Source organism: Leguminivora glycinivorella, chromosome 2 (assembly GCF_023078275.1).
Source record: "Leguminivora glycinivorella isolate SPB_JAAS2020 chromosome 2, LegGlyc_1.1, whole genome shotgun sequence".
In the NCBI taxonomy this organism is placed as follows: Eukaryota; Metazoa; Arthropoda; class Insecta; order Lepidoptera; family Tortricidae; genus Leguminivora; species Leguminivora glycinivorella.
In genome coordinates, this window is record NC_062972.1 from 32,624,649 (window position 1) to 32,641,554 (window position 16,906).

At 36.1% G+C, this 16,906-nt stretch overlaps 1 protein-coding gene across 1 annotated transcript in view; it reads right to left on the reverse strand.

Moving 5' to 3' along the window:
* Positions 1–16,906, reverse strand: part of LOC125239451 (protein madd-4) — a 699,588-nt gene that overhangs the window by 236,849 nt on the left and 445,833 nt on the right. Inside the window, exon 3 of the mRNA XM_048147057.1 lies at positions 12,792–12,874. Within this exon, the coding sequence (XP_048003014.1) occupies positions 12,792–12,836 (45 nt within the window). The 5' untranslated portion in view covers positions 12,837–12,874. The remainder of the gene's footprint in view (positions 1–12,791; positions 12,875–16,906) is intronic.

Sequence of the window (16,906 nt, forward strand, 5' to 3'; positions counted from 1 at the left end):
GATGGCATTACACCTTTGGGGAAAGCTCGGCTAGATGGCGCTAATATTAATACTTGACATTTTAACACATATCAAGCTAAGAATATGGGCCAAATTATCAAAACTGAGGTTCAAAAGTTTTAAGCTTGTGTCGAGAGATGGCAGTCTATGCACTGTGATACACATTTTACTTTGACAGTAACTCTCTATAATACTCGATCTTCTTTGATGAAACGAAAAGATTCGTGAAAGTATTTCGCTCCAGCCTCTTTGGTCGTAAAGCTTTTCTTTGAAGATTGTCCTTGGTTTAAATATCGGGTAGGTTATTTATATATTTATGGAGAGCATAAATACTTATTTATAAGTAACTAGCTTTTTCCCGCGGCTTCCCTCGCGTTAAATTTCGGAATGCTCTATACAAACTTTCACTCCCCGAATTTAAAGAAGTGAGGGGGTTAGAAAGAGACAAAAATAGCCTATGTCACTCTCCATCCCTTCAACTGTCTCCACTTAAAAAATTACGTTAATTCGTCGCTCCGTTTTGCCGTGAAAAACGGACAAACAAACAGATACACACTTTCGCATTTATAATATTAGTAAGGATAGCTAAGGTACAGCGGGACAAATCTCGACTGGGGGGCAAATGTAACTGGTCCATTTTGTCCATGTTTTACAATGTTTGCATTATTATTTTCCGGTTATAAATAGAACTCAACATCATAGAGTAACAATGGTAAAAATGGATTAGTTACAATGTTCCCCCAGTCGAGATTTTCCCCGCTGTACCTTCCATTATTTCTGACGGAAAAATATGACGATTTTTTATACAAATTCATGGTGAAAGGTATCCTTGGTTTTGGATTTCAAAGCTGTTTTTTTTTTGGATCTTTTTATTATTTTAGCTGTTGATACTAGATAGTAAAGAAGAAGAATGAGATCAAATGCTAATGAAAAAAAAGAAAAACCTTTTTTGTCGCTGTAGGTATATTTTTCCCAAAATCTGTAGTAACCAACAACTATGTACATTAATTTTAAATCGAGGAAAGGTTATCTAAAACCTTTTTCGAATAGTACAGAATCTAGTAGCCCCTACTGACCTAATAAAAAAAAACCCTCTATAGCCCATAATCAAAATCTTCTATTTACACGACACCTTGCAAAAGGAACGATTCAACTGAACGAAACGAATGGGTCCTGATTGAATGTAAACAGATCTTAATTATTGCGTGCATCATTCGCTTTATTAGATATGAAGCTTTTGCACACATGGATAAAATGGGATTGGAAATCAATATAGGAATCAGCACATCAGCAATTCCCGTCAACTTTGTACAATGCCACGTCAGCAAATTTTAATTGATCCTATTTTGTTACCAACATTTAGTAATATAATTCGACTTTCGTGAGATATAATACAGGATAATTGTTATAATTAAGAAAATATAGATACTAGAGAACCTTAATGACGAAACAAAACTTAATAAAATCTCAATTCATCAACAAAATCTTGGTAACAAAATAGGAATTAATAAAAACAAATTTAACTTTTCCCTTAATTTTTGTACAAACTTTTCGAGAACTGCTGACATTTGATTTGGGGTCACATTCGTTTCATGCAAAGACAAAATAAATAACATACCTATATAACACCGTATAGACAGATAAAGTCTAAGAAAAAAACGTACCTGAGTACCAGTATACAGAAATAGGTACGGTGTTCTCGATGGCATAACACCTTTGGGGTACGCTCAGCTAGATGGCGCTAATATTAATATTTGATATTTTAAAACATTTCAAGCTTAGAATATGGGTCAAATTGTCAAAACTAAGGTTCAAAAGTTTTAAACCTGTGTCAAGAGGGCAGTCTAATGCACTGCACTAATGCACAAGGATAGAGGGAATAGCCTTAATATTATGAACTGTTGAGCTTGAATACAATCAAATACCGCAATGTAATGAATTTCGCTTGCGAGTTCTTGCATTGTGTAATGGGCCAAATAATAATAAATGGGGAAATAGTTTTGTGGTGATAATTTAAATTAATACAATTATTTGCTTAATTATCGTTATTTCTTAAATATTTTAAATATGGTGCAAATAAATACAATTAGTAAGTGGATTAAGGACTACCCCGACCTCTGTTTGTATGGTGAATTTTAGGTTGCAGTAATAAATGTCATTGAAAAATATAATTAAATAAATATTTAAAATTGCAAACGGGACTTAATCGCGTATTTACTATGTTTTAAACACTATGTTTTAAACACTAACCTCCGACGTTTCAAGGACGGCATTGTCCCCGTGGTCTCGGAGCAGACTGGCTGAAGTTGACATCAACATCTTCTAGCTGTACGAGTTTTTCGTTTCGTTTCGTGTGTGTTTTTTTAAATATGTGTAAAAATCGTGAAAGTTTGAATCAGTATAATTAAATAATATTGTACATAATGCAACTCTATTGACCTTTTTCTATTGGAGTCTTGCGATTGTTTTGCGATGACTTGTCCGAGCACTGTTAATCTGTTACACACATAATCATGCATATTTTCATTCACTTCCAGCCGTTCTTATTCCTTATATCGAAAAAATATAGGTACGTTCTTGAAAAATACACTCTTCTTTCAGCATAAACCTCACCCTTTTGCACATCAGCAGTTCCTTTTTCCTACAATTTCCACCGTCGCAAATGTTCGCCTTATTCAAAGCGGGGCTTAAAAATAGCCAATAAAATCAAAGTCGTGATCAAATATTTGCACTGTCGGCGCAGCGCACAGATTAGAGTGTCAGAGGGAGCACTTTTCATCATCATCATTTCAGCCATTAATCGCCCACTGCTGAGCATAGGCTTTCCTTCGTGTAAGCCATTTATCCCGGTCTTGGGCTAATCTTATCCAGAAGTGCCCTGTAGTTTTCCAAATATCGTCCACCCGAGCCAACGGATGCCAGGCGCTTCTTACATCCGATAGCGGCCACCATTCTGTCAACATTTTGGTCCACCTGCCATCACTTGCCTGGAAAGCTTGTCGTATGATACCTAATTAAAATATGTATATTTAAAGTTGCTGTACACAAAAAAATGTAGCTCCATAAGATTGTGAATTCACTTAGGTACTTCTTATAATAAATTAATCTTAGACATTTTCCGTACACACCTTGCGTTATCCCGGCAGTTGCCACAGCTTAAGGGAGCCTGGGGTCCGCTTTGACAACTAATCCCAAGATTTGGCGTAGGCACTAGTTTTTACAAAAGCGACTGCCTTCTGACCTTCCAACCCGAAAGGTAAACTAGACCTTATTGGAATTAGTCCGGTTTCCTCACGATGTTTTCCTTCACCGAAAAGCGACTGGAAAATATCAAATAACATTTCGCACATATATTCCGAAAAAGTCATTGGTGCGAGCCGGGGTTCGAACCCGCGACCTCCGGAACGAAAGTCGCACGTACTTACCGCTAGGCTACCAGCGCTTCGAGACATTTTCCGTACACAAAAAAAAAAGTAATTTTAGGTCCATAAAATTGTGAATTCACTCAACTCTTTTACTCTGTGCCAGATCAGGCCCCGTAGCCGAATGGCATTTCTCCGACGCCAAACGAAAACGATACGCCGCTGGCTCTGTCGCGCCAATACGCAAGCGCGATAGAGATAGATATCTACTAGCGCTTCGTTTCGTGAGCGTTTCGTGAGCGTTTGTGCCATTCGGCTAGCCACCAAGGTTTGTTTAATAAATCAATATCTTATTCAATGAAACATTCAGCTCCGCGACGTCAGAAGTGGGATGGAAAGTGTGCGACGCCGCCATTAAAGCAGATAAAATGTTTTATATTGTGCAAAGAGGATCAAGTATTATAGAGAGTTACTGTCAAAGTAAAATATGTAATCATACAGGGCATAGACTGCCATCTCTCGACAGAGACTGCAGCTGTCTATACGGAGTTATATAATTATGTCTTTGATATTGTGTAAGGCTAAAATAAGAAATAGCGAATACATGTAAATAGCCAAGAGAGAGATTTACTTATCATATTATATCGCGCAAACTCGAATCTTCTTTTTTTTATATCACGTCGGTACCAAACTGGTATACGGTCCGCTTGATGGAAAGCGGTCACCGTAACCTAAGGGCGCCTGCAACTAAAGGGGTGTCACATGCGCGTTGCCGACCCATTAGAAACTTGTACACTCCTTAGACTTATATCGACCGGGATATAGACCGTGATTACCTTTTTGATTTTTGTCAAGCTCCCGATATTTCGGCGCAGTTGCATGGATCATGATCACGGAAAACTGACGAAGGCGGGTGGATGTTATAAAGTTGCATAGACAGCGCGCGATCTACCCTCCTTCGTAAACAACGTCGTTCAAACGTAGTGACACTGTGAGTGTAGTGTGTTTGGACAGACCATCGAGTGTGAATGCGACCAGTGGTAACGCTGAAAGTGAACGCAGCCGACGTGCGCGAAGGAGGGTAGATCGCGCGCTGTCTACGCAACTTTGACATCCACCCGCCTTCGTCAGTTTTCCGTGATCACGATGCATGCAACTCCGTCGAAATATCTGGAGCTCGATAAAAATCAAAAAGGTAATCACGGTCTAAATCCCGGTCAATATAACTCTAATGAAAATAACCGTGAATCATTCAAAACTCTTATTGTACACTCCTTTTTTTGAAGAACCCCATACATACACATAAACAAAAACACAATTAAGACGCATAAACAAAATAAGAATCCAACTAACTTTGTAACGTTTCACAAACTGCAAAAACAATAAAAGAAAAACACTTTGTACTGTTTAGTAACTGAAGAAACATTTAAGAGAAAAACACCAACAAAGCGTGTCACACGTTCAAATGAAAATGCCAATCACACATATTGTCAGTCTTCAAGACATTACATATACACCGTGATATTTTTATTTTCCATTAAATTCGACACGCAGATTCATCATCAGGAACCACCCTGTATATGTCTTTTTGTTATATTCGAAAAAATTTTTTCGAATATAACAAAAAGACATATACAGTAATTCGTTTTCAAACATAGGTAATAAATGGATTAATTAGTGTGAGAGGACCTTAATCATAACATTAAAGTCATTGTCAAGTGTTTGACGGCTCATGTCAAAATAAAAAAACATTAGGAAGTGGTTAGGGATGCCACACACGTGTTCAGTAATTAGTTTTTTTTTTTTTAATAATTCGATAACCGTAACAGTTATGAGGCTAGTTTCTTAGAGAAATTATTTGATCTAAAGAACCCGGCAAGGCCAAAGGTCGCAGGTTCGATTCCTGACGGAGGTGTGAATTTTTCCAATTCTTCCTTTAATTTAAAAATATGTAATATCGCTCGCAGACGTTTCTGCATGATAAAAAACAAATTTAACCTTCCCTTATAGTTAACGGAATTCAATAAAAACAGGGTGTATAATGTGGTAGGTACCTTTTCTTTGAGAATGATACATATTATATTAATATTATATAATTATTCATAATAAATCTGTCAACGCCGTTCCACTCACATCACTGACATACTGTCAATTTGTCAAACCGCTCAAGCAAATGGAATGACTTTATGTAAATAAATTACTGTACAAACACTCCTGATATTAAATTGATGGCTGTATGTATATTCAATGGTTTTGACGAAAAAAGTAGAGAGCTCCTACCCATGGGTTTCGATGTTTTGTAACATGTTAAGCCTGCCTGCTAAGCCGCGGTCCCGGGTTCACATCCCGGTAAGGGCATTTATTTGTGTGATCAGCACAGATATTTGGTCCTGAGTCATGGATGTTTTCTATGTATCTATTATATATATCGTTGTCTGAGTACCTACAACACAAGCCTTCTTGAGCTTACCGTGGGACTCAGACAATCTGTGTAAGAATGTCCTATAATATTTATTTATTTTTTTATGTTACAGACTATGTAGTGCAAAAAGATTTGCCTTCGTATTGTTACGGAAATGTACGAACGTGTCATGCTATTTCAGTCAGTGTCAGTACAAGATGTACTGACATTGAATGAACTAGCATTACAAATACGAACATTTTCAGAAAAATACAAACGACAACAACGGATCTTATGTCGCTAATCGCGATATATTAACGTGAGTACATCCGTATCCATACTAATATTATAAATGGGATTATAAGTGTGTGTGTCTGTTTGTCGGTCTTTCGCGGCAAAAGGGAGCGACGATTTGACGTGATTTTTTATGTGGAGATAGTTGAAGGGATTTAGAGTAACATAGGCTACTTTTTGTCTCTTTCTAACCCACCACTCACCTAAGGGGGGGGACGTTTGTATTGAGCATTCCGCAATGTTTGTGAATGAACGCGAGCGAAGCCGCGTGCAAAAGCTAGTATTTACATATCTGTGTTTTAAAACGTCTAAAACTATTGTCCCGGAGCTGTAAGTTCACATTTTTGACACATGACAGCTCCCACAAAACGTAAACTGGTGCGACATAATAAAATTTTAAATAAAATCCTGTAATAAATTAAAAAAATCAAGTACTTAAAAACCATAATATTATGTTACATTTTTCCATTCTTTGTTAGAGAGTATTTTACGATGTTAATTTATCACGCAGGATTTACTTATTATGTCATTTATCATTCATTTTTATTTTTAAACTAGTGCTGTGGCAGAGTCTGTCATTTCGATTTAAATGACATTTCAGTAAGTTGATAGAAATCGTATATTTGTTTAAGCGCCTCCTTGTATACAGGGCCTAATCGACTCAACCAATTCGTAAATAATCGCTAGATTTGGCAAATGATACGTCTTAGCCACATCGCAACATACTTCAAAACAAATGTGGCAAAAATGTAAACTTACAGCTCAGGCACAACAATAGTAGGGGCTAAGCTTTCGTCGGAATTTTATAAGGTAATTTTTAATGTAAAACGAAATCATTGGAAAGATTGGCATTGGCAGTGACAGCCAATCTGAGGCAGGTGGGCTTTAGAAAACGAATAAAATGAATGTTTTTAAAGAAGGAGAATTAATTTTAAATGAGACTATGTCTGATGTTTATTTTATTTATTTGTTGGGAACATTTAAGTAATTGTTTGAATTTTTAATAGTTTTCAAATATTACACAGTATTTTTTTCCATTTATTTATAATATGTCGTTCTAAAGTAGGTTTTTGTTATTTGGATAGATTGGTATAACTTTAACAGATGGCGCTAGCATAAATAGGTTTTGTAAATTTTACGACTGATGCGAACTTCAATATCATAGTTTTTTGGGATTTAAAGTCCTTTTATTTATTTATTTTATTATGAAACAAACAGTCATCCAATGAAATAAGGTCACAACATGTTTTCTTAATTTTAGACTTACAGTTTTTACAATTTAAATGATTATCTTAATAATAATCTAACTAGCATAAATTGTGAATGTTCAAATTTCAAAAATGTCTTTAGTGTAGTAAAGAGTTAAGTCCTAATTACTCGTAATTGGATTTTTGAATACATTTTTTAATGAGCCTAAGGTTATGTCCTTTTAATCAAAGCTCACCAGTAAAAATTATGGCGGTGCTTATAAAGTATAAAATCCATAAGATGTGCTCACTAACTCCTTTATTGTTTTTCATTTCACTATAAAAATGTAATCTCATGAAAATTTAAAGAGAACAGGCAATTTCGCCTTTACACTTGTTTTATGAAAAAACGCGAATAAACATGAAATTATTATTTTAATTTCTCTAAAATACTACGAAAATTATACAATTAAATCGAGCTAACAATTTAACCCTAAAGTGGCGCTATACTAGCTATTAACCCGTTGGAAGGCCAAATGGGTATTATCAGAGGCAGTTACATAACAATTACGGTAAGTGAAGGGTATAATAGTAGTTATGCGACGTTGCCGCTCCGTGCAATACATACAGTGAAAATTCAATATGGCTGAACGTTTTTGACGGTGGAAACATAGAAATGAAGGAGTATAATATTGAGATTTTATTACTATTAATAGGTTTAATGGCCATAGACTAGTCGAGGCGAAGAAGTGGCCTACGATGGAGCTCGTTCCAAAGGTCTGCAGTTCACTCTTGATTTGAAAGTTGCTGGTTTATATGAGCTGGGAAATAAAGACGCCGGCAAGGACTTCTACTCCTTGGCAGTGCGCCTAAGAAAAGAATAACCTAACCTCAAAATTAAAATTTTGAAAAAACCCCCGACCACGACCTAGTGAACCGATTTTCATGAAACATGGCTAAGAACACTCCCGACTAACTCAGCTTTCAGACAAAAAAAAACTAAATCAAAATCGGTTCATCCGTTCGAGAGCTACGATGCCACAGACAGACACACACACAGACATACAGACAGACAAACAGACAGACAGACAGACAGACAGACAGACAGACAGACAGAAAGACAGACAGACACACACACAGACAGACACGTCAAACTTATAACACCCCTTCGTTTTTGCGTCGGGGGTTAAAAAGCGAAGCGATTCACGTGAATTGGTGGAATATCTACCAAGTGAGGGTGGAAACCGGCCATACTACAATGGGGCGTCAGATAGTACTTACAATGGGGCGGTGCGGAATAAACTCGTGTAGCTCTTGAGCACACTCCCCGAAGTCAGTAAAACACCGAAAGACTGGCAACTTTCCATCTATGGGCTTAAGAGTGTAGCTTCCAATCATTAAATTGTGTACTTGCATGGTAAATAGATACCTACCTAAGCAACACAGAAGGCATATTTTATGGTTTTATGGTGAACTAACATTTAATGCGGAATCGATTCTTGTAAAATAGTTGTAAGTTTCTTGTTATGAATAAAAAAAAATACTTACAACTTATAAAGTGAAATAGATATATACAAGAAATAAATATTTACAATTTATTTAGAAAGGTATGTAACGATTATAATTCGCTTAAACTAGATCTATCTAAACGATTAAACTCCAGTTATCGTACTTAACTAGTACTAGTTAGTTCCATTTACAGTAAGTGAGACTATATGTAGGTAATTGTTGAAATTAAACGCGACGTTGCCATTTAGTGTGATGTTACGCGGCTTGTGACTTTGGGGGATAATATAATTGCCGTTTAATAAAACGATTGAGGTAAACGTATAATAAATAACCAAAGAATATTCAATTTTCATAGACGAAATCTTTTAGCGTATAATATTCAGTGGATAAACCATGAGTTGTTTCGACTGGTAATATCATCAGTTCGAAAAACACGATCAACTTCATGAAGTCGCTGAAGTACCTAAACATATTTCAACTTTCAATTTATGGTTACTGTACAGTTCTAAATGACAGATGCAGATGAGAAGGCAAAGTATACCAACCTTGGTAGGTTTTAAAAATCACAAGATACTTAATATTGTATTATAATTTAAACGTCAATAAATCATTTCACGTGCACAATTCCTGTACTACGTCTTAGCATTAGCTACTTACAAAATTTCGTTCGTAAATTATCAGAAAGTTTAGATAATTATCACATTGTAATGGCATAACTATAGAGTAACGAAACAAAACAGAGCGACAGTGCCAATATTAAAAACAATTTTCTACTGATGCTGGACGACATAATATATAAAAAAACTTATATTTCATTCATCAGAGCTTATCGTAAAATTATGACGCCATTACATATATTAATAAGGTTTTCAATATTATGAAAACCAGTTTAACGTCGTCTAAATAATTTAAAATTCACAAAAGTCGTCTATAGTAACATTAATAATCCAGAATAATCCAAACCAGAATTTATGACTCCATTTTTTAACCCCCGACGCAAAAACGACGGGGTGTTATAAGTTTGACGTGTCTGTCTGTGTGTATGTCTGTCTGTCTGACTTTCTATCTGTCTGTCTGTCTGTTTGTCTGTCTGTCTGTCTGTGTGTGTGTCTGTCTGTGGCATCGTAGCTCTCGAACGGATGAACCGACTTTGATTTAGTTTTTTTTGTCTGAAAGCTGAGTTAGTCGGGAGTGTTCTTAGCCATGTTTCATGAAAATCGGTCCACTATGTCGCGGTCGGGGGTTTTTTCAAAATTTTAATTTTGTGGTTAGGTTATAACTAAACTAACGTCTCGATCGGCGTCTACCGTCAACGATTGTCATTCCTACTAGGCCAGCTGTTACTCTGCGTGTTTCTTTACTCATCTCCCATTAAGCTAACCAAATCGCGTTCAAATTAACCACATTAGTTATTCACAAGTTGAAATCAGTGACACAGTGTTATGTTAATTCGTTTTGTCTGGTTATTCTGTAAATTTTGGATTTACATTCCTAGCACTATATATATATACCTCTCGTATTCAGAGACTATTTTCGATGTTTTACTGTACGCCATTTTTAACCCCCGACGCAAAAACGATGGCGTGTTATAAGTTTGACGTGTCTGTCTGTCTGTCTGTTTGTCTGTCTGTCTGTGTGTGTGTCTGTCTGTGGAATCGTAGCTCCCGAACGGATGAACCGATTTGGATTTAGTTTTTTTTTGTCTGAAAGCTGAGTTAGTCGGGAGTGTACTCTGCCATGTTTCATGAAAATTGGTCTACTATGTCGCGTTCGGGGGTTTTTTCAAAATTTTAATTTATAACGTCATTATCACGGAACTTTGTCGTTCTAATAAGTAATCGTTTTTGGAGGAATTGTCCACTTTTTCCATGATTGAATATTTTTATAAAGTACGCTATTAAAATAATGGTACCTAGACATGTTACCTTTATTGTAAATCCAATCCAGGTTAGAATACTACCATGAATGAAATACTTTCGGAAATAGGCTACTTGACCCTTTTTTAAAGTCTGTCTTATATGATTAACCAAAATAAAATATTACCATATTTTATTATGACTTAAAAACAGCAAAAAATATTTTTTTAATACAGTTGCTCAAAAAGTGCCCGTTTTTTGGCTGTTTAGCGTGCGAGAAGTTGTATTTTACGAACTAGTGCGTAAAAAGTATACGTTCCATTTTACGACTACTTACCGAGCTGTTTTCATATTAGTCTAGTTTACTAAGACAGAATAAAACTATAAACATACTATTAAGTGATTAATATTTAAAACGTTAATATTTCATATGTAATTGTTTACTTTTAGTCATACTAAACATAATTTATAAAATGGTTTATACTTTAAAAAATCGGTCATAATGAGTCCTGTAAACAGAACATGATTGGAACGAAACGCGTCTTCTACTGTCAAAGTAGAGGCGTCTACCATGTTTTAACTTAATGCACGTTCAAAAACCTCAACATGTTACGCGATTTGTCATAATTATTTTACGTTATTTGCAATACGTCGGGGCATAAATGGATCGATTAAATTAAAATGTAGTTGTACATTAAACAATCGTCCCAAATCGTAAATGTTTATGTTTCTATGGCACTCAATGAAATAAATTATGTTAGATGAATAGCAAACTCGAAAATATGCACGTAAGTTTAAAAGCTTTAAAAATACGCCTTTCAATTGTCAAATAATCCGTCAATGTCCATGCGAAAATTGATAGTTCGGATTGTTTTATTTCGTTGTTGTAGTGTTTTTTCGCAACTGTATTAAAAAACGTCGTTCGTCACACGTGCGAGAATGTCATTCTTCGCACTTATAGCGAAATGTACTATTAAAGTATACTTTTACGTAATCAGGTGAAAACAACACAGTCATGTTAATCATCAGGTCATTCTATTCGAAAACAACATTTTCTGACTTTTTAAGTATGAAGGCGGAAACTTCAATATGTCAGTGATTGTTTTGACATGCAGTATGGTTCGAATTCGATGACGTCACTACATCGCTGACAGCGTTTTCGGTGGCCAAAATAAATAAAAATATGCACACATTTTTAATCGAAAATACGTAGTCATCATACACTTTTAATACCCAAAATCTATAAATATTGTTTTTTTATGTCAAATACAAAATCATTTATTGTGCTAAATTCGATATGAGTCTAGTAGCTTAATACGTACCCATGTATATTTTCATAAATATTGCATGACTACGGGTACTACGACTACGGTTTACTTGATTAGTTTAGGGAAATTAATTTAATAAGTCGCTATAAAATTGGCATTATGTAAATTTTTACTTTTATGGTTCATTGGAAACTTGTAAAATTTTTCATGCTTTGAATACTTCAGGATTTCATTTCTTTTCTTTATTTAGATTTTTTTCCATCGAGTTTAAATAAAACACAACATAAAATCTTTCGTTCGATATTTTTTTTGTTTTTGCTGAACATTATTGGGGCTTGAAATATGCTGAGAAATCATCATATCAGGGGGCAGATTTTTGAGTCTCACTGTCACTAAAATACCGGTTGAAAACGGTGAATTGTCTATTATTTTCAGTGACAATTTTCTGAATTCGAACGCATGAGACTCAAAAATCGGTCCCCAGACCTTTATCGCCCACTGTTGCATGAGCATAGGCCTCTCTTCTAGTACGCCACTTGTCCCGGTCCTGAACTAGTCTCATCCAGTTGTGACCCGCAATTTTCCGGATGTCGTCCACCCAACGAGCTAACGGACGCCAAGCGCTTCTTACATCTGTGAGCGGCCACCATTCTGTTAACATTTTAGTCCATCTGCCATCACTCTGCCTAGCAACATGTCCCGCCCAACTCCATTTTAGTTTGGTAATGACGAAATCCACGTCTAGCACCTTGGTGCGACGACAGATCTCGGCATTCCTCACCCGATCAATATGCTGCTGAGAAATAATGTGTTTGTAAGCAATTACCTTTTAATTTGCCTTTAAAATGTCGTAATGGAAATCAATGTGTTTTAAATTAAGGTAATATTGATAATTCTAATTTCAAAGTACTCACCAGCGAGGCACACAGGATGGTCACCACTACGCAAACATTCGCCATGTCGTCAGGGGCCTTTCTCTAGCATTACTGCGTCACGCCTTCTGAAACAATCGGTCTTTGGTTATACTTTGTTCTATGTGTTTTTTTATTTTTTATTTAATTTTACAAAGCGGCCATGTTTGTTGGCCGGCATCAGTTAAAAGCAATAAGGGTCACTTGCAACACCGAATTTGACAGTTGACAGCCCACTAACCTTGAGTTAAGTGAATGGTGCAAGTGGCCATTAGTGACAGAAACGAATGTGAATAAAATAAGTTTACAGTAATTATTTCATTACATTTATTTTACTAATATTGTTTTTGTGGCGAGCGTTCACTTAACAAACTTAACTAAGGAACTTAAATAAGGTACAGCGGGACAAATCTCGACAGGGGGGCAATTGTAACTAATCCATGTTTTCCATTATTACACTATGATGTTGAGTTCTACATGTATCGATTGAACACGCCTACCATATATAACCGGTGGACAATCTATTTAATAATGCAAACATTGTAAAACATGGAAAAAATTGACCAGTTAAATTTGCCCCCCAGTCGAGATTTCCACCTTTGTACCTTACTAACAATCATAAAAATAACAAATATACATTAACAATCACGATTCATAAATTTTTTATCCGGTAAATTCATCACTTTATTAAATAAATAATTACTGTTAACTTATTCATCTCAATCTATTGATAGACTTCAACACTACGTGCACGCAAAACAAGAACGAATATTTCGCCAAGGAGCCTACCAAAAGATCGTTGAGCCCGACATAAATATTAAAATCAGACTATATACATACATAGGTATCCATTTACATACAATCGTGCCTCAAACCCCATTTTATTTTTTACTGTCACCGTCCCAATCGATCGGCACGCCACTCGATATTTGCTCGACACGCGAAGCTTATGTTTATTCCCTGACCGACTTCTGTATTCGATTTAACTTCGCTCGCTAAATCGGAATCGACATATCGAAGAAAATTCGCGTGTTGTGTAACCTTATTGCGACAAAGGGTTGTGTAAAAAGAATTGAAAAAAAAATAGGTTACATCTTCCTGACTAATAACTTCAATGCTATTAAGCCATGAACAATCGAACATTCAGGGCCAGTTGCATCAACCACGTTTGACTAACACAACATCGTCCCGCAGCAGACGTCTATGGAACTTCCCATACAATAAAATTTAACGAACGCTTTAACGGTGACAGAGGTTACACAATTAGAGGACACAATTAGGTTATGTGGCTTCATTACAGAGTTCGTAATAGTCATCTCATGTGTGTCTCAAGTAGGACTGTCAGGTACATCATCAGGCCTCGTAGCCGAATGGTATTTCTCCAACGCGAAACGAAAACGAAACGCCGCGAAAGCTAGTATGAAAGCAAGAGCGATAGAGTTAGATATCTACTCTACTAGCGTTTCGTTTCGTGAGCGTTTATGCCATTCGGCTACGCACCCAGATCAGCTCTGTAGTGCTATAATATTGTACTTTGGCTAAACTTACATAACCACTTTTACTTATTATATGTAGGACCTCGTGTGGTGACGGATTAAGAATTTCACCACCCCCTTTCTTCTCGTGAGTGTTGTAGAAGTCGACTGGGGGATAAGGGTTAAGTTGTGGCGTAGGCGAGAGGCTGGCAACCTGTCACTGCAATGTTACAGTTTCCTTTTCTTTCAACCCCTTAATTGCCAAGAGTGGTACTGACACTTGAGTAGTTTCAATGTGCTCTACCTACAGTCTGACCAAAAAACAGTAGAAATTAAATAGTGGCAACCTCATTATTCATTTGAAAGGGATGACACTACAATTGTGCTTTTTACGCCGACGGAAAGTTTCCAAAATTCTGAAATTTTCACATAGGAAAACTTGGGAAACTTGCCATAGGTACTTTGTATGGACAATTGTATGGGTGGAACCTTTCCATTTCATAAATTTAAATTCCTTTTATTTTTCGTGAAAGTTTTGTGAATTTTTCAAGTTTAAGATTTTTTGGAAAGTTTCTACAACTTGCATATCACTAATTTCTACTTTTTTTGGACAGACTGATTGTATATAAATGTACGTTTATGTGGGATTTCAACTCAACCATAAACAATGGGTTTATTTAACTTTAACTACCTCTATAAACAAACGGGTCAATGGCTTATAATATACTAGCTTTTGCGGCTTCGCTCGCTTTAGAAAGAGACAAAAAGTAGCCTATGTCGCTCTCCAACCCTTCTATCTATCTCCAACTATCTCCACTTAAAAAATCACGTCAATTCGTCGCTCCGTTTTGCCGTGAAAGATGGACAAACAAACAGACACACACTTTCCCATTTATAATATTAGTATGGATTGAGGTACAGTAATTGATTCGGTCAAGTTATGTTCGAATGTATGGGAAATTAAAAAAAAAATCCAGTTAAACTTTAATGCAGTATGGTACCTTAGGGTAAGGTGCTTTGCGCACACTAGCGTCCCCTACCGTCCCCCTGACGCAACACCCCCTTTCAGCACGAAATAGGTCCCGGTTTACGGTTTTCCTTCATTTTTGAGAAAAGTATCAAAGTTAGGAAAAAAGTGTCTATGACAGAATTCATTCTTATTAAATTTTAAACAAAAAAGGTTTTATGCATTTTTTTTAATGTTGATAAGCCCCTTATACAGAGTGGGGCCTGTAACAAAGGCGAATAATTGAACTGTAGGCTATTCTCCTTATACTGATCAACATTTGTTCAGTGACTTTTAAAAATTATGAAGTCTTTAAATTTTTAATTTTTCATACATAATAAATATTAGCTTCAATGTACGCCATTATTGTTGTCATTGACGTTGTCTGTCACACTTAAGACTTAACAGAATTCGCAATACATTACCTCTTAGAAAAAACTTTCAAGGGTGATAAAAATCAAAATACAAGTTATTTTTAAAAGTCGCCGAACAAATGTTGATCAGTATAAGGAGAATAGCCTAGAGTTCAATTATTCGCCTTTGTTACAGGCCCCACTCTGTATATAAACTACATTGTTTCCGCCCTTTTACTACTCATCTGTTACATTTACCAGCTGAACTCTAAGCCGCACCGGCAAAACGTTTCACCGACCAAACTTTTTATAATTTACATAAACTTCCAAATCCCCATACAGTTACTTGAACACGTCTAAACGTCTTAAGTCGCATAAACTAGACGTGTTTATACGTCGTTCTTGTGAGAAAAAAAAGCATTAGGAGAGGAATCCTTTCGCAAAGAATACACGAGAAAGTTCGGCCAAGTTCGGCTAAGTTCGGGAAAGTTTCGGATACGGCAGGTTGGGATATTTATCGGATTTTGGAGTGACAGGTCATCTAGACTCGATTAGGTTTGCATCTAGAACGTTCTAGAATGTTCTGGGAGTTAGATAGACTAGGGGTTGACGTATCGGAAATATGAATTAAGTTTTGATTGTTTCAAAGCGTGTGAAGTTTAATTAGATTTTGACAACGTTTATGAAACCAATTGAAAGACGAGAACAGTACTATTTGCCCACGAGTAACATACATACATACATACAATCACGCCTGTATCCCGTAAAGGGGTAGGCAGAGCACATGAAACTACTAAAGCTTCAGTGCCACTCTTGGCAAAATAACCTACAGGGCTTCTCCAGCAAAGAGTTAGAGGTGGTTCTTTTCTTAGAATCACAAGATATTGATGTCATGTGCGTTACGGAGCACTGGCTCAAAGAATATGAATTATTAGTATTTAATATCTGTAATTATGACATAATTAGCTCGTTCAGTAGAAAGTCCGCCATTCACGGGGGATCATTGATTATAGTAAAAAATAAATTTAAATGTAAAGAAAGAAATGACATAGTTAAACTTTCTACTGAGCGAACTATAGAAATATCATGTATAGAATTGGAGGATCACATTATAATGTGCGTCTACAGACCACCTTCGGCGGATTTTAGCGTTTTTGAGTCTGTGATGGAAGATGCGTTGAGACGAGTGTTTGTTAGCAGTAAGAAGATAATAATTTGTGGGGACTTTAATGTTAATATACTAGATCCCGCGCATGGACACACAGTTAGATTCTTAAATCTTTT